Genomic DNA, 27,141 nt, shown 5'->3' with positions numbered 1-27,141 from the left:
TATATATGTCGATTTATTAGGAGTAAAAATGATACTTTTTGTGGCAAGGCTGTACGTTCGATCGCGTGTGAATTTATTTCGGGAGACGAAAATGCAATTTTATCGTCGTGTATAAAACAATATTTTTTTCCATAGCGAGTTACGTTTTAAAAAATATTCAGAAATTATTATTTCAAGGAATTTATTACGAGTAGAAAAAATACTGTGCTGGGTTGGCGTTGGTTTCTATGTAGTTCGACAAATAAATAAAGCTGTCTCTTTAATTGTCAGTTTTGAGTCAATATTTTTTTAATATTCTTTCGTGTCGATTGCTGATTGAATTGGTGCCAGAAATGGCTCAAAACGAAATAAGTAAATTACCAACAGATATTCAGGCTGAGGCGACAAACGCCATATCCAAACTACTTCCATTTAAATCCCGAATAACTTATGAAAAAGAATACAAAAATGAATATATAAAGAGAAGAAATAAAGTTTTTAACCTATCCTCGCTGTTAAAGTATCATTTAATCTACTCTTGCGGTTAAAGTTCTATTTTATCTACTATTTTTGATAGATACATATATAAGGCAATTTTAACAGTTGCTATGAAAAAAAAAGTAATTATATATCCAGAAACTACGATTACGCTTGTTAAATTTGACATAGTTTCACACATGTCAGTTTAATAATATATTTTTTCGTACTTTTATGGCCTAGGCGTTAAAATGATTTTTTTATATCGTCAATCACGTAGCAAAAATTTATACTTCGTGGCGTTTGAAAAAAATATTATTTTATAATCATGAAAATTGATCAATCACGAAAAAAACATCTGTCTCTAGGACAGTGGCGCATCTAGAAATTGGGTCTGGGAGGGGCAATGGCAATATTTAAGTAAACTAGTAGATTCAAATTAAATTTTTGCTAAAAAGTTTTTTTTAACTGTGAAAAAAAACTGGAATTGTAACTATTTTTATTTTATTTCTAAATTTCTTTCTGGGAAGGGTAATTACCGCCATTATCACTCTCGATGCACGCCGCTGTCCTAGGGTACCAAAAATAATTCACAAAAGCAAAAAAAAAAATATATGAACACAAGTATTAACAAAATGGATTATTTTACTAAAAATAATCATTCCAGAACTTATAAAGAATGATTAAGTCCTGATCGTAGATATAGCTAGATAAATTCCATAAAATTTAGTTTGTGTTAATACAATAAATAAAATATTAAAAAATATAAACTTTAGAACCAAAATATTACTTGATGTGTTCATAGAGTTATAGTGACGCAGCTGCGCAAGTATAAAACTTATAATTTTGATAATCTGGAATAAATTTAGAGTAGCTTAGGAAATTATAAACAGTACAAGACAAAAATAATTAAAGAACTACTACTATAAATAATTGGTAATGATACAAAATTATTAATAATGTCTTTAATTCTATTAAAAAAATATTACGTTATAATACAACTAACAATTTAATTAATAATAATTACAATATCTAATGACCTTTAATGAATGCAAAAATAAAAGATAAATGAGATTGAAAAAAAGCATAAGAGATGAAAAATTAAAACAGATTACTATTACATTGCTCAACATATTTTTTATAAAGATTAATGTAGAGATTTTAATGATTTAAAATTAATCAAACATGCCTCAAACTAGAGGCAATTAGATAATAAATAGAGCATCAAAATAAATAAATATAAAGGCAATATAAACAGAGATAATCGTCCTATTCATAAAATAAAGTATTGTTCTTAACTAGTGTTTAAGAGCTTCAGAAAAAAAAAGATTTCTGTCCAGATTATCAAAATTTTACAAAAAATTAACATTAAAATGACGCCTGATATAATTATATAGTAAGAGGATAAAAACCAATAAACAAATTTATTGAAACAATAACACAATTAATCAAACTAACGAACCTTGGTGAGGCATTGTGGAGTATTGAGTCTGCTTCATGTTGAGTGATAGAGGGAAGCAAGGAGGAAAATGCGGAGATATCTAAAAAATAAAATAAAAATAATATTAAAAAAATGAATAAAACAATCGATGTAAAAATTAAAATAAATATATTTTTATTAACGCAATAACTATGTTTTTTAAATTATTAATTTGTATATACCCTATGAGAAAAAAAACAGCATTATAGTATAGTGCCTTTTGAAATAACAGTTGATGACAATTATTTCTGCCAGGTAGACTACAATATACCTACCATTTATAAAAAATTGGTATACAAATTTATAAAAATTAAAGAATGAAATGTTAAAAAAATTCAAAGCTCATATTTTTTTAAATTAAGGTTTTCACCTTTGAATAATAATTGGTATGTACCTTTTTCCTTTTTTTCATTTAAATATTATTTTTGACAAGTTTTTATATCAATTTTTAATAAATGACATATAGGAATAGATCTCAGAGACCTGTGCAGCTTGAATATTATGAAAACTTATCATAATTTTCAAGCTTGTCGATGAAATTTAGTAAGAAAAAAGAGATAAATAACTTACCAGTGATGAAGGACTGCGACCACACTAACAGCTATTAAGCACAGTCCTAAATAGTCTTTCTGAGTCTTTTCCTGCAGGTTTTATTCCATTTAAAGCTTTTGGTTGCCCACCATATTTGCAGATAGTATGGCTTGTGGATTTTTAACAGCAATTGTCCCATCGTACACCTAAAATTCCAAAAAAATATTAAGTAAATTTTTACTATACTAATTTTGGAAGATTTTTGAAAACAAGAGATTGTTAAAAATATCGTCAAGGTGTGTGTGACGAGTTCTGTAATTTCAAACCAAATAGTTTTGACTAGCGAATGTTGACAATTTGGCAAAGGATTTTTTTAAATAGTTAATTGTGTGTCGTAATCAGTATAAATTGTGAGAAAATAAATCCGTTAAGTATTTTATCGTGAGTTTAAATTAGCAGACCCATGGAATCCGTAACTATATGCAACCAGTAATACAGTATCACCATTTTATTTTGTCCTGCCTATTTTTAATAGTTGTTGGCTGTTCTAATATTGGAACAAAAGCGCTCGAATATTAGAAAATTTTAAAAAGTCCAATGAAATTTTATAAGATTGATAAATAACTTACCATTGATAAAGGACTGCATCCACTCTAACAGCTATTAAGTACAGTCCTAAATGGTCTTTCTGAGTTTTTTTCTGCAAGTTTCATTCCATTTAAAGCTTTTTGATGTCCGCCATAATATATTATTTGCAACTAGTACTACTTGTTGACTTCTAACAACAATTATTGTCCCATTGTATACCTAAAATTCAAAAAAAGTATTAAGTAATCTTTTAATAAATCAAGTTTTAAAAACAAAATAAAACTTTTTTAGAACTTGTTTAGAACTATGTATGTAAAATCATAAATATATGGCTATTATACCAATTTAAATAAGTCTCAAAGAATAAAGATCTTAAACAGACTCTAATAAAAAATAATTATAATTTTTATATTAATATTAGCGGTTTTAACGATCAAAAAAAATATAAATAAGGTATCTGCTGTACTAAAAATATCAAAATAAGAAAAATGAACTTATATTTACCATACCCTAATTTTATTGTGCTTATCTTAGTGGAAACTTTAATAATTATTAAAACCAGATTTAAAAACTGCATTTTTTCCAAGATCGCAATTTATGCAACCAGTAATACAGTGTCTGTATTTTATTTTGTCCTGCCTTTTTATTATTGTTTTAGTTAAAAATAAAACAGAAAAAAATAGAGCATGTTAATATTGGACCAAAAGAGCTTGAATACGATGGAAAATTTAATATTTTTATAAGATTTTTAAATTTTATAAGAATAAGTTGAGAGGCATAACTTACCAATATCACACCAATATTAAAAGGCAACAGGGGTATACCGCAATAGGTGTTGAAGTCAATCCAGTAAATGACATTTTTCTGTGTCCATTAAAGATTTTCCATTAAAAGTGGAACTTGGACTGGAAACAGCTGTCAAAACGTCCATTAATACCAATTTGTATTGCTTACTAAAAATACAAAAAATAAATAAGTAAATTTTTATAAAGTCAGTTGCTTCACACATTTTGGAATAAAAAAATATGTTTAGGTAGATATTAAAAAAATAAACGCAATTGTAACTCGATCTTTAAAATATTGTCAAATATTCATAGATTTTTAGAAAAAGAAAACATATTAAATAAAATTAAAATTGTCTGATACAAATTTGTAAATAACTACAATGATTGAAAAAAAAATATATTAATATATTTTCAATCTCAAACTTACTTTATATTGAATTTGAAGCCTACACTTTTGTAGTTAAATACAAAAATTGTAGCCATAAAAAATAATAAAAAAATAAAAATAACTTACCATTTTCTTAGTGGAAATTGTCATTTGTGGGTAAGATTTTCAGTATCATTCCATTCAAAAAATTCCTCCGGCATTCATCAAACTTATGTACAGTTCTAACTCATTTGCAGATTTGTAATAGCCAACTGTTAACGCCTAGTACATCACTCAAACAGATATCTATAAATAAAAAAATAAACAAATATTAATAAGTATATTAATTTGTATCAATGTAGAAAATTAAAATAAATAAGAAAACATCGTAATATCAATATTGATAGGCAAAATACAAAATTAAATTGATTTGAATAAAAAATTCTCCTAATAAATTTAAAATTAAATATTGCAACTAAAGTTATTGAAATATACACATTATGTGTAAAATATGTCATAACTTCCAAGCTTTCTAAAAACTTTAATAGGAAAGAAAATAATGTGAAAAAAACTTACCATTTTTGAGAGATATCTGCGTTGTTGAAGTCAATTTAATGTCCTGTATCTACTGTAGAATAAAGTGGTCATTTGTGAGCCTTTTCCCAGTTTAAATTATGTCAAAACTTCTTTGATGTTTCTAATAATTCATCCAAGTTGTTATAACAGCTGTCATTCCACATTTCCACCAACAGATATGCTTGTATAATGCATAAATAAATGAAACTTCATGTCCGAGATACCAATAGCATCTATAAAAAAATAAAAGTTGTGATAAGTATTTATTTTCTGTAACTAGATGAAAAAAATTACCTTAATACAGTTGTTCCAAATTTCCTTCAAAAAACTTCCGTTACAGCGAACACAATCCTCCTCCTTTCCTCAAACATCTTCTATCTCCTTTCCTTCTATTTCAAAGCAATCCTCTTCCATCTTCTCTGTCCCTCTTCTATTTTCCAAGTCTCACCAATTCTTATTCAACTACTAATATAACTAACTTATACAAATTTCAGGCGTCTTACAAACATTTTTTAAAAAGGGGGAAAAGGGATATAATTTTACAACAAACTACGCTAGCGCACCTACCTAAAAAAAGAAAAACACTTTTTTTAGTTAAAGAAAATGATAAATATAAAGTTATATAAATTTACCTGATGGCATCTAGAAGATGGCCCTAATCCTGCTGTTGTCCCCCAAAAAAAATCATTCCAAAGCAGTTTAGTACTAAGAAGATTTATGCAGGAACAAACTGAATTTAATTTTAATAACAAAAATAAATACTAATACTTTAATTCTCATTATAATGTAAAATTACATTATTTACTAATTTACGTTTAATTAAAAATGACTATTAAAAAAATTAAATAATATTATCAATTTTAAAGTAAGACAAAAAACAGTTATTTCCAAATATAATAGAAAAACAATATGCTACCTAATTTTATGTCTTTGGAGTTATTTTTTTATTACCCATTTATTATTACTAAAAAACCTTATATTAAAGCCTTGTATAGAGTAAGAAAAAAAGTAAAAATGAAATGTAAAAATTGCAAATTAATAAATGAGTACTTAATGCGACATTCTGTAAATGTAGGGAACCTAAAGTTACTACTTTGGAACCACGACGCGAACCGACTTTTGAAGTTCTCCAAGCCATACTGTATCACCTGTAAGAGAAAAAAAAATAATATTAGAATATTTCTAACAAATACATAATCAAGAAGAAACAAAAAACAAGCCATAGACAACAAAAAAAAACAATGTAAAAATATAAAAACTCACCATCTCATCTTGCTTAAGTTCATTTTCAGTCCCACCATAATAATTATACGGCGAAAAAAACAGTGGCGTCTCACTGCTATGGGGCACATCGAACGCCCCCAACTCCATGGACTTCGGTCGATCCTGTAGAGTTGACAATAAGCACGTTTTCCAGGTATTCGACGGTGCCTGGAACAATCCGAAATTTTTTGGGACTGATCATATTCAGCATGTAGATAGAATTTCTGACTTCTTAGTTTTTTAAAATCGCGCTGCGAACCCGGGTTGTCCTAAAAGGATGAAAAAAAATTAGTTATATAAGTAACTACAAAAGTTAAATTAGAATTTAAACTTATTTCTACTATAAGTTTTAAAAAAAGTTGCTCTAATTATTATTACAAGTTATTCTACTTTAAACTCTAATTATTATTACAAGTTATTCTACTTTAACAAGTTATTCTACTTTAAATTGAAGCTTATGTATGTTAAAACAAAAAAACTAAAATATACAAAACACTTATATAAAAAGAATTTTGATTGCTACATGGTGCGATAAAAAAGTTATTTGGTAGAGAGTACAGTAAAAGTTTCAAATTTAATATAATATAAAAAAATTAGACTTACTTTTAACAGGTTTAAGTTAGGCCTGGTTATGCTCGCCTCCTACCGACATTTTCTGCCTTCAAAATTCGACGCGGGGCAGACCAAGAGAAAAAAACAAAAAAATGTTTCCACGACCCGCCTGCGAGTGTGTGCTGGTTGCCTTCCTTATGCAGATTCGACCCATTGGTCGACGATTAAGCCTCACCAGTCAGTTCCCATCCCAATTAAGCCGCCTCGTCTGGGGTCACCCTCGTCACCCGTCGGACAGACATCCACCGGGACCCCCTACAGGCGGACCCCCCTCATCATCTTCAATGTGTCCGATATCCCGCCCCCTGCCTCTTCGAGGGTCACGGAATACGTGCACGAAGAAGTCTCGGAGCTTGGGTGCCAGGTTGTATCCGGCCGAAGCCTCTAGCATTAGAACACCTAGCTCGTAAACCAGAGGGTGGTGACTCCCTTGGGTACCTCTGCATGCTACACAGGTCATCGATGCCCGAACATCAGGGTTAGGGGGTGACCCAAGAAGTCTCCTCTCTTGGGGAAGGCCGCGCCGCGCTTTGGAGTCATCTTAAGCCGGGGATCCACACCGACAAAAACACTGTTAACCAACCGCATCAGCTAACGAAATTCACTAATTTTGAATTAGGAAATTTTATTAACCAACACAGAGAGCTAGCAACGCTCGTGTGAGTGGGGAAGGAATGTGTGGTGTAGTAATATAACGCGCCTACAAAAAGAAAAAATATTGGGATACCTATCAAAATATTATCGAACACCTATAAAAATATTACGGCAATATATAAATAGGTATATTTATTTTAAATGAAAAAAGAGATTCTCCATTTATACCTCAGCAATATTTTATATGATTTTTACTTGATTATTATACCAAAAATGTCAAAAACATAAAGATGTTTATGATCTAGGGAAAAAAGAGATATAAATTTGATGAATATGGTCAAAATCCAAAGAATTTTTCCATGATGTAACACATAAAAAAATAAAAATACACAAGGAGTTTTTAGAGTTGTAACATATTATTTAGAACTAAAAGTTAAACCTACAGTGTTTCAAATAAATAAAAAATATTAAAGTTATATTTTTTTAACAATGAGACATCCTATATATTTTATTACATTTTTAATTTCTACTACGAAGACAAAAAACATTCGATCAAAATTTACCTCAAAATAATCATACTTACTGTTTTCGAAATATTTTAATTTTTATAAAAACTCAGTAACAATTGATTTAGGTATTTCTGCAATGCAAATTTACAAGTAATACTGAATTAGCAAAAATCATTTGTCAACATTAATGCTATTTTTTAACATGTAATATTACATAACGCGCTTTAAAAGAGAAATATATTTTAAAATACCAATATCAGAAATCATTACAAAAATGCTGAAACATAAATATGTAAGATTCTTAAATAAAAAAAAATACGTAATAAAATTCCTAATGAACCTACCTATTTAAAACTTAAATACTAAAACCTACTCATTCAAAATATTATTAAAATGCGCATATTATATTTTTAAAAAATAAAGAAAACTCTAGTATGCCCTATAAAAAGAAATTTAAAATAAAAATAGCAATTTACAAAAAATTAAAACATCGAATTCCAACAGGCGGCCATTTTATTTAAACATTCCTTGACCAAAAAAATTAAACAAAAAGTCAAAGATACATTACGTAATTTACCAAAAATGTACTATTATTTTACCCTTATGTAACACGCAGTATAGAAAGTACCGAAAATACATAGTTTTACATACTTATTTATTAATCTACGTATATTATTTAAACAATATTCTTAAAAATTAATAACTTAATGGGGAACATTGAGAAGAAGGCTGCCATGATGGATATTGCGAAATCCAAAAATGTTAAACTAAAATATCTCAAAAAATACATAAAATTACGGGTACTCACTTTTTCAGGAGGCTAAGCAGGGCACTAGTAACAGATTACGCATAAATTGTGTACACTAAATGCACTTTTTCGTCAGAAAATTTAAAAAATCGATGCAACCGACGTGAGGACGTACGGATCCTTCGATTGCAAACGACTAGCAGGACCGGCGTTGCCAGATTGAAGTCATTCGTAAAATTTAAGCTGCTCATAAAATTAATTTATCACTAATAACCTTCTAATAATAATATGTAATATTATTTATAGGAAAATTCTTGTAAATTAAGCTTAATTTTGTTCTCAAAAGTTATTATTTACTCAATACGTTCCACTGAAATCGCTTTTTTTACGTAAGGCAAAATATTTTTATTGTCATAAATAAGAAACAAATAAGTAATTATAAACATAAACACACAAAAGTCATGAAATAAACATAAAATGAAGCTGTTTAAATACATTTTTAATGCTATAAATACATCGAAACCAAGAATATAGACTATAATGTTAGTACGTAATTATTACAAGAAGAAATAAAAGAAATTTGTACAAAACAACATTACTGGTACTTGTTTTACTAAAAATATAAATATAGAAATAACCGTTACTATAGTGCCAGTTTATGGTGCCAGTGATCAATTTAAACTAATATCATTTCACAAAAATCACATAGAGAAAAAGATTTTCGACATTTTTTAACAATCCGGCAACATCGAACGATAATAAAATTCAAAACCTCCAGGCAACCGAAACTGACCAATCACGATCGAGAATTTTTTGCTCTTGGATTCCTCGATTTTAACAAAGATTTTAACTTTTTTTAATAAACATGGATGGTTTTTATTAAAATTTCAGTAGAATATGCTTCTTAAATTAATTAAATGATTTGTCTTTATTTGTATTTATTCCCTCCAGTATAAAATATCATACAAAACTTATTTTATATTGAAATTATCTGGTGGGCACATAATTAGATGAACTATAAAATCATGCATTTCTGTAATATTTTAATAAATTATTAAGAAACAAGTGCTTTTATTCAATAAATTTCCCTTAGTTTAACTGAGTTTAATAAGAAACTAATTCTATATAGTTAAATAGTAAGAAATATGAGATAAATTATATGAATTATATAAAAAAATAACTTCACAAGTCTTTAACTTGACTCGATGTTGACAGCTCTTACCGGATGTATCTGTTCAACTTTTGACGCCACATTTTTCAAATTTGAAATTTAATTAAGCTGAAAAATCCTTTATTTACAAGAAAAAATATATTAATAAGTACAAATTATGATCGAAAAAACGGCGTCCAGTTGGCTGGGAAATGACGATTGAGTACATTTCCCATAAATTTACATATAAAATGATAGCGATCTTCATTCCATAGTCATTGCTGACGCTATTTTTTTTCGATCATATAGTACCTACGGTATTATTTATATTATTATTTTAATATTTCGCACAACACGTGAACGCTTATTATGTATTTTCATAGTCAATAAAATTAAATAGAAATAAAACTGTAGATTCCTACAACTAATCTAATTGCTTAGATTATTTGTGTTATTATGCTACGTTTAAAAAGTGCTTTTTTAAAAATTCGGAAAATTAAAAGGGATATGTGTCCAAGTTTCTTTTTTTTTTAATTTTTAAATGCTGTAGCTCCATATCATGTTCATAATAAGTTTTTCTTAACATTCCATTAAAACTACGAAGGCCTTAAAATGGTTTTTTAGCCTCCGTAATTAAAACTGTAGAATCACCTTCAGCAACATTAACAGTTACCTTGTTAAGATTTTTCTATTCTTACACCTAATTTATGTAATTTTTTTAGCATATATGATTTATAAACCATATTTTTCCTAATTGAAGGATGGAAGGATATGCAAGATTAATATATTCTAACATTTATTTTCCAGACAAAGCATAATATAGTATTAAGATTAAAGACATAATTAATGTTAAGAAAGATCTTAATATAAATCATAAAATTTTAGTTCAAATTTTTCTCACTTTTTCCATAATGGCGCCATATGCATTCTTCTTCTTTTTTGAAAATAATGGCTCGAAACATAGACACCCATAGTTTTGATATAGTTTTTCTTCTTTTCTTTTAATTGGCTTGAATTTATATAGGTTATTCGGCTAGTATTGACCGTATAGTTCTGACAGCTTAGGCTGTAAAATCAATCAAGAAGAGAGTGTCTAGATTATAATCTATGGTTAATTATTAGACAAAGACAACAACAAAAATAAACAAGTACAGCAATAGTAGTCAGTTGTCAAGATTCAAAAACAAAAACAAATATTCTAAATACAAACACAAAGAACACAAAGATAAACCCATATTATACTTGATTCTATCTATAAATATTAAAAAAAGCAGTAAAAGGACATTTCTCTAGAAGCAATTCATTAGTTGATTATGTCCGATAACAAAGAATATATTGTTAAACGAGTGTTGCACGCTGGAAGAGCCCCAATAGATTTTAAAGATGGTACAAAAGTTAGTAAACAAAAACAACCAGAAGAGATATATTTATTCAAGTGTAATATTTTATAGATTTACTTTCATTTTCAAACGAAACTGTGCGATAAAGAGAATACGATAATAGATGATTCAAGAACGTTAGGAAAAAAAGAGCCAATGCAAATTGTTTTGGGAAAAAAGTTCAAATTGGAAGTTTGGGAAGCGATTTTACAGAAAATGGCATTGGGAGAAGTAGCTCAGTTTACTGTAGACAAGTCTGTATGTTTTAGTTTTTTTTAACCAATTTTGTAGAAGTAAAATATTACTATACAGCTTGTAGTTGAATATCCGTTTGTCTCAAAAACCCTTAGAGACATTGCTTATCCAGATAAAAATAAAAATAAACATTCTTGTGCTATGACTCTTCAAACTGAAGGAATTGGGTATGATGACTTAAATGACCTATTAAAAAGCCCTAAGGATTTAGAATTTATAATTGGTATTTTATATTGATATTAAAATAAACATTGATTTACTTGTCAATATTTTTAGAAATTGTTAAAGTTGAACAGCCAGGCGAATATGAAAAAGAAACATGGCAAATGGATACAGACGAGAGAATAGATATTGTACCTAAACTAAAAGCAGAAGGAAATGAACAGTATAATAAAAAGAACTACGAAGAAGCTAGTAAATTGTATGCAAAAGCAATAGGACTTTTGGAACAATTAATGCTGAAGTGAGTCAATTTTATAGTGATATAAAGAATGCAGTTCTTTGCTGTTTTTTTTTCAGAGAAAAACCTCACGATAGTGACTGGAACAAATTAAACGAACAGAAGTTACCGATTTTACTTAATTTTGCACAGTGCAAGTTAAATGAAGAAGACTACTACCCTGTAATTACACATTGCACAGAAGTTTTAAAATATGACAGTGGTATAGGTAAAATATATTTTTTTTTACTTTTAGTAATGGAAAGAATATTTTAGATAATGTAAAAGCGTATTTTCGTCGTGCCAAGGCTCATATCGCAGCGTGGAACCCAAAAGAAGCAAAAGAAGACTTGGAAAAAGTAATGGAGTTGGACAAAACTCTAATTCCTTTAGCAAAAAAAGAGTTACTAAAGTTAGAAGATCTTCAAAAGATTAAGAACTTGGAAGATAAAGAAAAACTTAAAAACTTATTTACATAGTTTTATAGCATTATATTGTAAAATGAACCTTATATAGATTAACTTATTTTGTATATTAATATATGGCAAAAAACAGAGCATTTATGTATTTACTTTATTCATTTAATTGATCATTATATGCAAATATCGATGGTTTTTATGTATTTTACACCAAAATGGAACAAAAGCGTAGCAATAGATTCAAAAAAACCGAACGTAAAAAACTAGCTTTTTTATACATGTATACTACACAACACTATACTACATGTATTTTCCACCAACCAAAAAAAACGTAAAATCCCATCCCTGGAATTTCAAAATCGATTTTTTGGAGGAAACATTCCTAACTAATCAGCTGATTATCACTATTCGAGGTTAAGAAAAATTGACGTTTATATCATTTATATTTAAAAAAAACAATATGTAATTTTAAATAAAATAAGTAGTTATTTAAATTTACACCAAGTTTACCACTTAACTACATTTAAATGGCAAAGTAAGTCGCATCTTAATATTTTCATTGGTTTGTGATTATTATGCTAGAGAATTTAATACATTATTTTTACTTTTTTTTTGTTTAATTAAAATATTTTAGATTATAAGTTGTTTTTCTTATTTTTAAAATATTTCTTTTTTTGCTTTCTATTAACAATATTTAATGCTAAAAATCTCTCTATTGTTATAGAGAAACAAACATTATATTTGTGTACGATACTGAATTATTAAAGAAAGAGGAAGATGATCCAAATTCAGCAATTTTATATTTCTATCCTACTTGGGTGTCAGACGAACAAAAAACGGCGTTGTGTGGGCAATTAATGGGAACAATTCTTTGTCTCAGAGGTCTATTTTCGTTCCCTAAAATCGTCGCTCTTCAAAGTGGAAAGTTTTATTTTTTAGAAAACCAGAGGTACATTTTAGTAAGTTAAAATAAATATGCTTTATTTTAAGCGTAATTGCTGTTTAAAAAATTATTACAGGCGATTGGCAGTGATAGGAATACTCCGGATTGGATTCTGGAACATCGGAGTAAAATAGTATATTCTTTGTTAAATTTCTATCATAAAAGCTTCGTGAATTTATCTACTAAATATCAGAATGAAGCGTTGGCTGTTAAAATGTATTATATTTTCGATGTGTATTTAAAAATTATATTATTCGGAGGAAACATTTTCAATCAAGTATATTTACTACAAACTCACAAGGTAAACATTCTACAGAGTCCTGCAACAGTATGTCAGGCGTCTGTAAAAAATCAGAAAAAATTTTGAAAAATATCTACTTATTTATTTATATAAATGGAACGCCCTGTATATTAATGCTTTTTTGGCTTCCTTCTTATTCACTTTACGTGGTCCTAAGATGTTATTAAATTCGTTATAATAATTTCAGAGATACAAATAAAAAAAATTTCAGCCTTTTTTTAAAAAAAATATTACAACTATAAGATGTTTTGTGAAATTAAAACAATACTAGGTACTTACTATAGCTGGTCTGTTCTTGTTATATTATAAATATTGTAATCTTACAGGAAGACGATAAATAATACAAGATGTTCGAAATTCCATGCCAAACTTTGTAAAATATAAATTAATTTTTCTTCGTTATTTTTTTAAATGGAACATCTTGTATATTATTGTTTTATTAGATAGATAATTAAAGTATTTTATAGTTTTTTCTTTCAAAGGTAAAATTCCAGTAAAAAATCATTAGGTAGGTTTGATAAAAATTTACTGATAAAAAGCCATATGTAATATAATACCGCCAATACCTCGCAAAACCATTGAACATTTTGTTCACTTTTTAATACCCTATCTAAGAAAAAATAATATACAGGGTGTTCCATTAAAAAAAAAACGAAGAACATTTATTTCATATTTGAGAAAGTTTGGCATGACATTTTCAACACCCTGTATGATTTGATGTATGACAGACCAACTATTGTAAATAGCTACTAGAGTTTTAATGCCAGGGAATTTCTTGTATTTTTAACATTAAAAAAAAGTTTGATCTTTTTTATTTATTTATTAATATCTCTGAAAGTCTCAAAACAAATTTAATATCTCAGGATTATGTAAAATGCTCAGAAAGAAAGCAAAACGAGCAGTAACACACAGGGTATTCCATTTAAAAAAAAATCATTCAAATACACTCACACTTACTTGAACAAAATTCCTAGTCTTTTTTTTTTGACGCACTGTTGTAGACTCCTGTATATTCTATTATGAATGAATTTTTTTATTAATTGTTAAATACTTTATATTTAGAGTAAAAGTAGCTCTACAATTGTTGAAGCTTCAACATTTTTGGAAAGTTGCAGAGAATTCTCGAACGTACTAGGCGGAACAATACTCTACCACAATAAGTATGCAATTTTTAAATTATTTCCCTTGACTTTCTAATACATGTAAATATGTCCAGAATATTTTTGTAGAGTGGTTTTGACTCAATTATCTACAGAAACAACAAAGTTATTAGTGCTCTCAGATCCGTACCGAATTAAAAATGCCGCAGAATCGCTTGACGTCGATTTTGAGCTGCCTGAAGGAATTCAACTTCTGCAAGTTTATTTAACAAACAGCGAATTCTGTACTTTGCTAGAGAATTCGTTACATAGCCATTACATGTTTCAGTATTTAAAAAATAAAAACACTAAAAAGGTAAGTAAACTCAAAATATACAGGGTGTTTCAAAAAACATGTGCCATCTCTGGTGAGGATATTCCTCATGTAAAAATAAGATTTATTTTTTATATCAATATAGATTCTGCTTTGTTTCGTAGGTACAGTTTTTTTTACCTTTTTTTCAATTTATTGTAATTTTCTTCTAAGTTTTAGCAACTCGAACGAAATTTGGAGGGTAAAAGTTACTATAGGTGCTACATATCGTAATGCTAAAAAAGTTTCGACAGATTTATCAGGGACACTGACTTTTTTCCCTTATTTTGTAGGCCATTTAATGCCAATTAAAAGTTGTATCTTGATATTTTGTCCATTTCGTTCTCCTCGATGAGATAAACGCAATTTTATTAATCACAATTAATAAAATTAAAATAAAAATAAAATTAGTAAATTATTTGTTTAATGTAATTTATTACTAAATTTTATTAAAACTTATAACACTGATGTACAGTGCTACCTACAGGAAATTCACTAAAAAAGTATTGGTATTTAAGATAATTACAAAAGGCCTAGGTAACTTTAAAACTATGCATTTCCGCACCCATGTTCATAGAAACTTTTTTTTAATTTTTTGAAGAGGAATCAATGAGTACTTATTTAAAACTTTTGCAAGTTAATGATATTACATTTTTTTAAAGGTTGCTATTAGACTTGGATCAAGGCAAATTAATAAAATTGCGTTTATCTCATCAAGGAGGCCGAAATCGACAAAATATCAAGAGACAACTTTTAATCGGCATTTAACTGCTTACACTATTTCGCTAATAAGAGAAAAAAAAGTCAGTGGCGTACATGCTTTTTTTAGAAAAATATTCCAGTGAATACCCATATGCACGTCTCTGGTGAATATGTCGGCACTTTGTTAGCTTTAAAATATGTCGAATTTATAGTAACTTTTACACTCAAAATTTCATTTGAATAACTAAAAGTACTTGGAAGAAAATTATAATAAACCAAAAGATTATTAAGATTTTAACGCTCTGTAGCTACGAAACATAGCAGAATCGCTCCTATGTTGATATGAAAAATAAATCTTATTTTTACAAGATGAATCTCCCCATAGGAGATTGCACATCTTTTCTGAAACACCCTGTAGATACTTAATGATTATTAACAAACGATACTATTTTCACAATTAGCTTTGCGTATTTAAAAATGAAATTTAAACAATAAATACAATTTTGTAGTAAAATTTCATGCTTTATTCTTTTCAACTTTATTAAACACTATACTATAATAATTGATAAAAGTAGTGCTTCCTCCATGCATGGTCTTTAATAAAAACTGTTCTAAACTTCCAATGTATATGCTAGTTTTTAATCCGTCATACCTGACCCTTTTAACTGACAGGCAAAACGTTACATGTAGACGGATCTTTAAAATCTATCAAGATTCAATCAATTTTTCTAAATATATAACAACTAAATAAATATCTGACTAATAAACATGCTACCATCATACCATTTTTAGAAATTTATTCTTTTAGTCTCATATCTTTAAAAACCATGACGCAGACTCTTCGCTACTATTTACCGCCGTACCTGAGGAAGAGGTACCTTCGAGCACCGAAACGTCCCTCCCCGTTCAGAAGAAACCTCGTCCAAAGTCGCTGAATCTGAGGAGTATCAGCACTGATTCAAACGATTCTCAATACAGTTACAAGACCACGCCAATGACACCCTTCTGCGGCCAGAATTCTATAGTCGATACGCCTATGACTGAGTTTAAAACGTTCGTCACAGAACAACCAAAAGATCAGAAAGAAAATAAAGAAGAAAAACAGTCAAAGAACGAAATTAGGGCTGAAGAAATTAATAAAATTGAACCAAAACAGGGTTCTAGCTTGACTAATTTAACAGAAGTTCTAAACAGTATTCCTCTAAATCCCTTGCAGTATTCAAACAATAAAAATAAGATTTTACCTGCTCCAAAAAAGAGCATAAAACTAAAAAGGTCTAAAACAGTTCACGATCCATTTTACCCGATTTTTCGAAAAAATGGCATGGCCGCCAGTACCCACGTCTTCCAAGGTGTCCTCAAAAAACAAGAACCCTTACAGTTTTCGACAAACAAACACAGAAAATCTCTTACTTTGCCTTTAAAAGCGATGGACTTGTCAAATGAGAGACGCAGATATTCTACAGGGGTTCAATTGACGCCTCTCATGAGTAAATTGACTGCTCTGGCTTTGGAAGAACAAAATTACTCTACAAAATTGACTGTGAATTCGAAGAAGCCGAAAAATGTTAAAGCTAGCGAAGACGAGACTTTTCAGAGATGTGCGTTGTTTCTTTATGGTGAGAAAGATGTCGTGGTGAGCTTGGTTTTGAAGGAGGAGGTGTCAAAGGATAAAGACACGATTTTTAGATTGGTAAGCGATATAAATTTTATATACCATACGACGCAGAAAAAAAACGGCGTCAAAGACGGCTGAGGCATGACAATCGATGATAATTTTGACGAGGTCAAGCCCTAGATGTGTTCTTTATTTTTTGATGGCGCTTGGCCTTAAGAAGGTTATATGTAATTAATTATTATTTGAGTAAAAATGATTTTTAAATGGTGTAGTTTAAAAAGTTCTATCCTTTTTTAATCTTTCTATAATTAAGTGTTAAGTTTTATGTAAATTTTTAGTAAATGACATCTAGAGATTGACCTCGTCAAAATGATCATAGATTGTCATTCCGCGGCGTCTTTGACGCCGTTTTTTTTCTATTATAGGATAATTTTATCAAAATATATTTTAATTAGTTATAGTTGGTTTTTCTATTTAAAGATAGATCCACAACATTTTTTTTGTTTCAAAAGTTATAGATATACAAAAATTTAATAGCAAGATCAAACAGAATCTTAGTGAAATAAGTAAACGGAGAGGGGTTCTAAAAATTCAGTCATGTCTATCTATTTTACATCTTGCAATGTTTTCACCTATTTCACAGAGTTGTAAGCTGAACACAAATTAATAGATACTTATTTTTTATCTCTAGTAGGTACCTCTATGTCTTTGCTCTATATTTACTTATTTCCCTGAGTACTTCAGCTTGAGAACAGAACTTTAAACAATGATTAAAATATAGCATACAGTTACTGCAAATATTGATACTATATCTCTTTATTCAAAATAGCTCGAGATGTGTAAAGAACGGTTACCACAACTAGAAAAACATGTGCGAGTGGTCGTGGAATCGCAGAATAAAATTTCGGGACATACGGAGGGCGAGCCCTATAGCGTGCTCAGTATCGACGAGAAATGGGACATGGTGAAAAGATCTGGCCCTTGGAGCTTGACCGAGGACAACGTTTTGAACACTGTACACGAAGACTTCAAAAAGGACAACAATATAAGCGAAATATTGATAAGGTAATATCTTTGAATAAAAAGATTAAGGAAGGAGTATAATGCTATCCATGTATTCATGCATGGTAGATGGAGATGGAGTCCTAAGGTAGGAATCCTTGACAGTTCCGTTTGAAGATCCATTTGACACATTTGAATTTGATTTGAAATTTTGTGGATTTGTCAGTCTTTACTGAGCTTATTTGATGTTATTTATTGTTTATTCTACAACTGATAGTTGTTTAGAGGTAGCAAATCTAGAATGAAATTGTAGCAGAACTTAAATTAACAATGACACTATTGCGATTTATCGAAAAATGCTGTAAAATAGTTGGATGGGTAGGGTGCGGTAGATCTCGGTCAAAAATCGAGGAAAATAATGGAATTACTTTTCGCTAGTAAGTGACTATATAATATACATACATGTATGTAAACTGATCATTTATGAAATTCACTTAAAATTAAATAATTATATATTTTTTTGGCATTTTTGCTTTTATTTACTACTTGTCAAAGAATTTAGATACGCCAATTTACCTGCTTCAGTAGCGTGTCGGATGTTTGTGTTTATAAATACTTATTATAACTTATCTATTTTTATTAGAATTATATATTTTTATAAAAACTTTAATAACTACCAATGTAAAATAAAACAACATATTATTTAGTGAGAGTCTACCCTACATCACATTTTTACGCGTTTTGAATAACATTAGAACGGCACTGATAAACCGGAATTTAAGTCGGCCATTTTTGGTTCCCCTCGCGGTCAACCTAAGTTTTTTTCATTGACATTTTCTTTGATTATTATAGCAGCAAATTAAATACATACCTATTAATGAGCAATTATTACTGGTGACTTGTGACTTGTGACACATATCTTAAAATGAGTATTAACGTGTCTGTTCTCTCAAAAGTCACCTATTTTTTCAGCGTTTTATTGGCCATTTTACTGTCCCTAGATGTTTATTACTCACTACATTTGTACAAGCGCCAAAACTCTATTGCCGCACAAGTCTGCGCAGGTTTCAAGATATTTTATTTGGCCCCATTCATAGTCTACACCCTGGGACTGTTTTTACACAGATTCCTCATTATCTTGATTTACACCGTCACATGTTTGCACTGCGTCATTACAGATATTCTGTTTGCTGTCTGTATTTTTACCGAATTTACAAAACCTTTCAAAGACCACGACAAAAAGCTCGTATACATTGGTTTGTTTGCCGAATCTTGTTTGGCGTTCATCTGTTTTATTTGTAACGCTATCCTTTGTAAGAAGGTAGCCGAGTTAAAAGAACAAAAAACTGTAGATATCATGAAGAAATATGCGTTTACTAGGTTTAACGTTTTCGAAGACCAAGTGAGCATTGATTGTGTTTTTTAGGAAGCCCGAAGCAACGATCTACGCCTACCACAACTCATCTTGTGAAGTTTTTTACCACGAAGACGCACCCCTATCTCACGGGCTTCTATCGCCCACCGATTCAATGGGATCTGTTCAGCTTAAAGCTAAACAAAGACTGGAAAGGGACCATTCTATTCTCTTATAAATAGATAGAGAACTGTATAAAATATTATGGAAACTCATATATTATATTTACATGTTTTAGATGATGTATACTAAAGAATAACTGTGCCAAAAATTAAGAATAGCAATCTTTACAAGAATATTTACAAGAATTTTTAGATACCTAATTCAGTATTTTGATTTTATATTTTATAGTATGTATACAGTTAAAGAATATATAATATCTGTGTTAGTTTTTAGCATAGTTTATATGTATAGATGTAGGTAAAATATCTATAACTGAAGATACTAAAAATGATATTTGTCTAGACATTCCATATACTACTGTTCCTTTAAATACTTATTTCTGTGAAATACCTATCTGTTGTTTCTTTTATATTGTTTTTTTATAGAAAAATAAATTCATTTTTATTATATAAGTCTACATTTTATTAAAAAACCCTACCATCTACTGATAAATATAATAGAATACTAAACCTGATCAATTAACTTAAAGTTCTGATGTTGTTTTTCGGGAATAACGTTGAAATATTTCTTATAAAAATTGACTCCCTTCCGATGGCTGTGGCATCTTTCAACCCAGGTGTGCTCCCAGTTAACATCAGCCTTTTCACAAGTAATCATTACTTTGCCAGGTATGATAGCAAATAAGGTACCATTTTTACCAAATCCCACCTAAAATCATTAAACTTACATTTAGAACTGTATATATCTGTTAAAAAATTAAATGTTTACGTTGAGACCAGGGTGAAACCTCAGATGTCTTTGTGTGGCTAAAATTGTGCCTGCAGTTACTTGGTGCCCGTCTTGTACTCTCCAGCCTCTATGTTTTGGCCTGGTTTTAGGGCTGGTGTTACGTGTAGAGCCACTTGTCTTCTTACTAGCGTATCGAACAGAGGATTCTAAAATTTATTTGAAAAGTAGTTTAAATTTTAAAAGTACAGATCGCTATTAGATTTACCTATAATACTCTTGGTATTATGGAGTATATTGTGTATATTCAATCCAAGATTAATCATATTTTAGAGAAATTCTAAAGTAAAAATTCAAAATATTTCCTATATAATTATATAACCTCAAAGTTATCAAGGCTGTTTCTCAAGGGCGTATATTTGTATCATGGTTTGTCATGGTGGTATATATCATGGTCGTTAATCATGGTCGTATATATCATGGTCGTTAATCATGGTCGTAGATGATATTAGTGATGTAATATGTGTATCGATATTGTATCGAATTTTTCAAAATGTTAAATTTAAATAAAAAATTGTATTATTTAAGTATTCTACCGTATTCTGCTTTTCATGTATTGTTTAGCTGAAGATTCTAGTAATCTATTTTAAATTAATTGAAGCAAAAGTATATTTTATATTGCCCAGTAGGCCCCACAGGTAGGCTCCACAGAAGAGATATAAAGCGAATGCACGCCTGTAAATCGAGCTTGTTTATCATAACGAACATAACCTAACAATTTTTGCGGCTTCGATTTTCATGGTGGTTCAAAACACGTGCGGGTTCCATAAGTTCTATATTTGATTAAAGATGGAAAATCCAGGTAAATTGAATTTATAAACATACAAGGAAAATTGAAAAGATATATGAAAACATGAATGATAACAACTATATAATTTGTAGAGCTAGGGGCAAAAAAAAAGAAGAAATCTAAAGGGGAGAAGCTGGGAGAACTTCAAAAAGAGAACCATTTCCAACTGGAAGTGTCCGAAAAAATAGCTAAATTAGATACTGCCAAGTGGCCCCTTTTGCTGAAGGTTAGTTTTATACTGCCAGCTGAAAGAGAAATATTGTTTTGTGTATTGTTGTTTGAATTATTGATTTTTAGTATTTTGATCGCCTCAATGTTAGAACAAGCCATTATACCCCAATTGCTGCCGGGGCAAGTCCGTTAAGGAGGGAGCTTACTGAATACATAAAATCTGGATACATTAACTTGGATAAACCTAGCAATCCTAGTTCTCATGAAGTTGTGGCTTGGATAAAAAGAATTTTAAGAGTGGAAAAAACTGGACATTCTGGCACATTGGATCCAAAAACAACAGGTTAATTTCCAGGATACCTTATATTAAATATTTAGTTGTAATTTTGGTGCTTTTTTAGGTTGCCTGATTGTTTGTATAGAGCGTGCTACTCGATTAGTCAAAAGTCAGCAAGCTGCAGGTACAGTATCCTAAAAATTAATAGAGAAAAAATTCAAAAGAATTTGTTTTTTAGGAAAAGAGTACGTGTCAGTTTTTAAGCTACATTCCCCAGTAGAAGGAGGCGTCAAAAAAGTAAAACAAGGTTTGGAAAAACTTAAAGGAGCCCTGTTTCAAAGACCTCCTTTGATATCCGCTGTGAAGAGACAGCTCAGAGTGAGGACAGTATTTGACAGTTTGCTTTATGACTACGATGAAAGTAGGAATTTGGGAGTGTTTTGGGTTAAGTGTGAAGCAGGCTCATACATTAGGACAATGTGTGTTCACTTAGGTTTAGTTTTAGGTGTAGGTTAGTATTTTACTGCGACCCTGTCTTGTTTAATCATTTTAAATATTTTTTTATATTTTATAGGTGGTCAAATGTTGGAATTGCGACGGGTTCGTTCGGGAATTCAGGGAGAATTGGACGATACATCAACTTTACATGATGTTCTCGATGCAAAATGGATGTATGATAATCATAAAGACGAGTCTTATCTGAGGAGAGTGATCAAACCGCTGGAAGGGCTTTTAATTAAACATAAAAGAATAATTATGAAGGACAGTTCAGTAAATGCTGTGTGTTATGGTGCTAAAATATTGTTACCAGGGATTTTGAGATACGAGGACAATATTGAATTGAATGAGGAAATTGTTATTGTGACTACTAAAGGAGAGGCTGTTGCTTTGGCTATAGCTATGATGACTACTGCCACAATAGGTATAGTATAGTTTTATAAGGTTTTAAAACAGATATATTTGAATCAACTGTGCCTATTGATCTGAGACAACTCTGCCCTATTATTGCCTGAATATATTTATTATAAAAGAGTTTAGAAGTAAAATGTTTTTCTTTCCATATTTTCTTGTTTTGTTAATGGTATTTATTTTTTCAGCATCCTGTGATCATGGCGTTGTGGCAAAAATTAAAAGGGTCATTATGGAAAGGGACACTTACCCTAGAAAGTGGGGTTTAGGTCAAAGAGCCAGCAAGAAAAAGATGCTTATTGCCAAAGGAGAACTGGATAAATATGGCCGACCCAATGAAAACACTCCTAAAGAATGGTTAAACAGTTATGTCGACTTGTCTGCAAATTCGTAAGTTTTTAATAAATTTTTATATAGAAACTTTATAGGGGTGAGCCACTTTTGAGATGCACCCGGTATATTTTTAAAATTAGTGCGCGACAGTAAAATGGCATGATACCTAACCTGTTTTTATTTTAGTACACCACAAATTAAAACAGAGGTTGTCGACAGCCAAACAGAAGAAGTTAAGAAAGTGAGTTCTAAAAATTTTTTAGTTTTTTGTCAGAATTTTATTTATTTAAATTTTATTCAGCGTAAGCATCGCACTTCTGATCTGTCTACTGATCAGTCACTTCAAGAGGCGACAGCGGAGGGTGAGAGTCCAGTGAAGGAGAAGCACAAGAAGAAGAAACACAAGAAGGATCAGCAAGAGAGTGAAGAAACTAGTACAAGTCAAGTAACAGAAGAAAGTACGGCAGAATCGGAGGTAAGTGTTTTACTATAATTTTTATGTGTTTTTTTTAAATTAATATTGTATATTTGGTTGATACACATATTTCATTCGAAAATCGAAATTAAGCGACGTTAGACAAGGTGAGCATTTGGACGGGTGGCTTGAGATATACAGAAGTGACAGCAAACGCTCCTTTAAAATGTCCTTTGGACTTTGAAGTCGCACTTTTATGCAATTATACTCATCTATACACTGAAAAAAACGCCTTTGTTTTTTTTTATGTAGCTGATATTGTGACATTTTGTTTTTTACTAAACTTAGTAAACAGCAGAGCTGCAACAAGTCAGTTATAAAAAGACTTAACCAATTAAAATACCTTTTTTTAAATGTTAATATTAATTTTCTTGTATTACTAAATGGTTGTTGTCCTTATTTAATTTTATTTCATTATTTCAGGGTTCTAAAAAAGAGAAAAAAAAGAAGAAGAAGAAGTCCAAGGATCGAGAGGAGGTTGAAGCTGAATAAAGTGTTTTTTTTTAATTTTTTTGATGTTACCTCAATTTTACTACAGTTATATTGTTTTTATAAGGGAAGTTGATTATATAATATATGTAAATATGAAGGTAACTGTTATCAATGTGTCTTTCCTTATACGTTATTGTATAAATACATGCCTAATTTCAGAAAGATATTAGCTCTTTTATTTATCCACTCATCTGATGTTTGTAAATAAGTGCTTGTCTTATTTACTAAGTGCCTTTATTCTTTATTTACAACCACATAATATGTAATACTGACATTACCAACGTTTTACAATTTTGAAAGCATCATATTATCTAGTAGTGGGAACTATCGAATGAATACTATCGAAACATTCGATAGTTGCAATTCATTCGAATAATTCGATAGCTAGTAAGAAAACATTCGTCGAAAACTATTCGAATAAAAATATCGAATAGATGCGTCATCTGCCTTGAAATATATTAATTCGCCAGCAAAAACCATTCATTTATAAAATTCATTCATTTGTAAAATTCATTTATTCGTCAGGATCGATTATAATAAAATATAAATTGGATTTTAGTTGTCGCCCGGCGACGTAGGTTTCTTTCCTAGAAACCCGACAGCGGTCGGCGGTCGGTGGCAATGGTATGAAAAAAGCCGGCATCTTTGATTTTGAGTCAGATAAAGATAAAGGACACGTTATTTTTTATTGAAGTGCTAGTATTTACACAAAAATACATTATGAACGGCGCTGTTGCCGTATATTCGTATTAGTTGGTATTAGCAAGAATATTATTCTTTGGTATTATAGTTAGTTAGGGATAGTATGACCTGTGGTTTTGGTATGACTATATATTTTGCATTTTTTTATTAAGATTCTGTCTGTTTTTACACTGCAATAATACTTTTTATTTTGGATGTAGGAAAATGATTTTTAATGTTTTTAAGCAAAACTGGTTTAATAAATAATAATAACAGTAATAATTTGTTATACCTATTAATACCAAAATTTAAAATCATTTAATATAAACATTTTTTTAAGTAGTAGCAAAATATAAACAACAAAATAGAAGTCAAAATTATTTATATTAGATCCTATTTAAAAATAATATAGTCTCTAAATTTTTTGGCAACGTTGGTTTATTAAATAATAATAATTACAGAACTAATTTGTTATATTAACAACAAATTTTAAAATCATGAAATATAAACATTTATTAATTTTCTAAGCATGCAGTGTAATAGAAGAAAAATATAAATAAAAAATTAGAAATCAAAATTATATATGTTTATTACTTTGTACTAGTATTTAAAAATAATATTAGCTTTTACTGGCATTTACTTTTTAAAAAATAAATGAAATATTTCTTCGCAAAAATCTACATGTAAGAGAATTAGCATAAACAAAATACAAATATCGTTAACTTTTTTTTTAAATTGGCACGTGTAAAACTTTAATCAATCAATTTAATTTTCTCATCCCAAAATTTGAGTTCGATAACCATTTACTTAACCACATTACTTAAATATGATTATTAAGTTCAATTAATTCATATATTACTAAAACATCTAAAATACAAATACATATGTATTTTTAAAATTAATTGTAAGGTTCACCTCATCTCTCTTAAAAATTGTTACTTCGCAAAATTTCCCATTAACAAAATAGACCATATACCGTATAAAATTAAATAATTGAAAGATCGGAAAATCACACAAATTTTCGGAAAAATTTTGACCACCTGCACATGTACACAATCGTCAATTTAAAAAAAAAACACTACTACTTTAGTATTTTAAATATTTTAATAAACGCAAAAATAGCACAGTATTTAGAAGGCAAGTTATAAAAATTTGTAAGAACTAATAATGCACTGACGCAGACAAAAATCAAACGAATACTAAATTTCATTTATCAAAAGCATTCGATAGTCGTGGCTTAACGATAACCATTTAGTCGCACGGCGAGGTTGTCACATATGCTTTAGTATACAAATGAATGAATGATTTTATTCGAATGAAACCATTCGATAGTTGAAATCATTCATTCAGTAACCATTCGATAGTCTAATTCATTCGATAGTTCCCATCGCTAATATTATCTACCTTTATTTTCCTTACTTGTCTTTTTCTCATAGTTCTCTTGTTTCTGCTCTTTCGGCAGCTTTTTATGTTCTGGCGGGTTACTAATGCTATAGTCTTCTTTGTCACTTTTGCAACACTTTTGCTCTCTTTGTTACACACATCCGAAAGAACAAACGAGAAATTCAAAATTGGCAAAAGTTTTATTTATACTTTACTGGAGTTGAAGGTTACCAAGTCTAGAACAAAACATTTTCAAAATAAAATAATGTATTTATTTTTTTGATTATTGGTGTGGTTCTAAGTAAAATAGTACCTATACAAACCTTGAAGAAAAGCTTCCTTACTCGGTGGTATAGTCTAGGCAATGAGTCGGGGAACATTTCGACAGACCACAAAAAAAAATACAGAAAATACAATATACAGTACATTGATCCATTCTGTAGCTACGGGGCATCCGGAAGGGGGGAGGGGGGAACGAAATTCTCTATTAGTCGGCAATTCATGGGCTTCCCATAAATATTTTAGAGAACATTACTTGCTTGTATAAAAATTACAAAAACACCCAATCAGTTTTAATTTTTCAATGTTTTCCACGTAAATGAGGCATAATCTTTATAAAAATTAAAAAATTAATAAGAAAAACAATAAAAAATCAAGCAACTATTTTACCGATAACGATTGCACTGCTCTCCAAGCTCGGTCTGCTACCGTTTTAATCGATGTTTCTCGTAAAAAATTAGACTAGGCGTTCCGCTAATAAAAATTCGACAAAATTCAAAAAAATCACCGGCAAACATTCATGTCTTGCGGTGACATACTTGTCAAGTAAGTCCACGTGGACTCTCTGCCTCTTGTATACAGGGTGTCCCAGAAATAAGTGCAAGTATTTTAAGGGGTGGTAGATCTCGATAAAAGAAACATATTTTCTCTTTATCGTTTTTCAAATAAGTCCAAAATAACGGAGTTATTTTACTTTGAAAATGTCTGGATTTTCTTTCTTGTAAATTTAATCTACTACCTATGTTGCCATATATTATCAAGAAATTATGTTTTTTTAACTAAAAACTGAAAAAATTTCCAAAATTTTTTTTCAAAAAATTCCGAATTTTTATTTTTTTTTTCGTGAAAAAAACCTCAT

General features: G+C 29.6%; 4 protein-coding genes and 2 long non-coding RNA genes across 7 annotated transcripts; 3 read left to right on the top strand and 3 right to left on the bottom strand.

Moving 5' to 3' along the window:
- Nucleotides 1-540: 540 nt before the first annotated feature.
- On the bottom strand, nt 541-5,566 carry LOC115877314. The gene is made up of 8 exons (XR_004049323.1): nt 5,416-5,566; nt 5,078-5,350; nt 4,784-5,016; nt 4,355-4,513; nt 3,842-4,008; nt 3,097-3,274; nt 2,507-2,673; nt 541-1,997 (listed from the first exon to the last, which is right to left on the bottom strand). It is a non-coding gene; the product is annotated as an uncharacterized LOC115877314 (long non-coding RNA).
- Nucleotides 5,567-5,672: 106 nt separating this feature from the next.
- Nucleotides 5,673-7,269, bottom strand: LOC115877348. Its single transcript, XR_004049332.1, has 3 exons — nt 6,650-7,269; nt 6,047-6,315; nt 5,673-5,931 (listed from the first exon to the last, which is right to left on the bottom strand). It is a non-coding gene; the product is annotated as an uncharacterized LOC115877348 (long non-coding RNA).
- A 3,538-nt stretch (nt 7,270-10,807) lies between these two features.
- On the top strand, nt 10,808-12,290 carry LOC115877311 (AH receptor-interacting protein). 2 transcript variants are annotated; one of them, XM_030893451.1, is made up of 6 exons: nt 10,808-11,053; nt 11,111-11,296; nt 11,351-11,516; nt 11,570-11,756; nt 11,813-11,955; nt 12,009-12,290. In XM_030893451.1, the coding sequence occupies exons 1-6, from the start codon at nt 10,973-10,975 to the stop codon at nt 12,209-12,211; spliced, it is 966 nt and encodes a 321-aa protein (XP_030749311.1). In that variant the 5' UTR covers nt 10,808-10,972; the 3' UTR covers nt 12,212-12,290. The 2 variants fall into 2 exon arrangements, with proteins under 2 accessions (XP_030749311.1, XP_030749312.1); XM_030893452.1 differs by having other exon boundaries at nt 11,813-11,952; nt 12,009-12,288.
- Nucleotides 12,291-12,376: 86 nt separating this feature from the next.
- Nucleotides 12,377-20,155, top strand: LOC115877310. Its single transcript, XM_030893450.1, has 8 exons — nt 12,377-12,686; nt 12,876-13,110; nt 13,171-13,395; nt 14,458-14,555; nt 14,625-14,850; nt 16,358-17,242; nt 17,997-18,232; nt 19,596-20,155. The coding sequence occupies exons 1-8, from the start codon at nt 12,679-12,681 to the stop codon at nt 19,759-19,761; spliced, it is 2,079 nt and encodes a 692-aa protein (XP_030749310.1). The 5' UTR covers nt 12,377-12,678; the 3' UTR covers nt 19,762-20,155.
- On the bottom strand, nt 20,134-20,859 carry LOC115877313 (50S ribosomal protein L27). The gene is made up of 3 exons (XM_030893453.1): nt 20,701-20,859; nt 20,475-20,641; nt 20,134-20,414 (listed from the first exon to the last, which is right to left on the bottom strand). Exons 1-3 carry the CDS (start codon nt 20,756-20,758, stop codon nt 20,211-20,213), a joined length of 429 nt encoding a protein of 142 aa, XP_030749313.1. The 5' UTR covers nt 20,759-20,859; the 3' UTR covers nt 20,134-20,210.
- A 324-nt stretch (nt 20,860-21,183) lies between these two features.
- LOC115877309 (H/ACA ribonucleoprotein complex subunit 4) lies at nt 21,184-24,103 on the top strand. Its single transcript, XM_030893449.1, has 10 exons — nt 21,184-21,294; nt 21,375-21,508; nt 21,580-21,796; nt 21,855-21,914; nt 21,969-22,241; nt 22,305-22,652; nt 22,828-23,029; nt 23,159-23,213; nt 23,274-23,447; nt 23,871-24,103. The coding sequence occupies exons 1-10, from the start codon at nt 21,282-21,284 to the stop codon at nt 23,937-23,939; spliced, it is 1,545 nt and encodes a 514-aa protein (XP_030749309.1). The 5' UTR covers nt 21,184-21,281; the 3' UTR covers nt 23,940-24,103.
- Nucleotides 24,104-27,141: the final 3,038 nt, after the last annotated feature.

This window comes from Sitophilus oryzae, unplaced genomic scaffold (assembly GCF_002938485.1).
Source record: "Sitophilus oryzae breed Bouriz unplaced genomic scaffold, Soryzae_2.0 scaffold_1443_pilon_pilon, whole genome shotgun sequence".
Taxonomy (NCBI): domain Eukaryota; kingdom Metazoa; phylum Arthropoda; class Insecta; order Coleoptera; family Curculionidae; genus Sitophilus; species Sitophilus oryzae.
The sequence above is the reverse complement of the archived record's forward strand: the minus strand, read 5'-3'. Positions and strand labels throughout refer to the sequence as shown.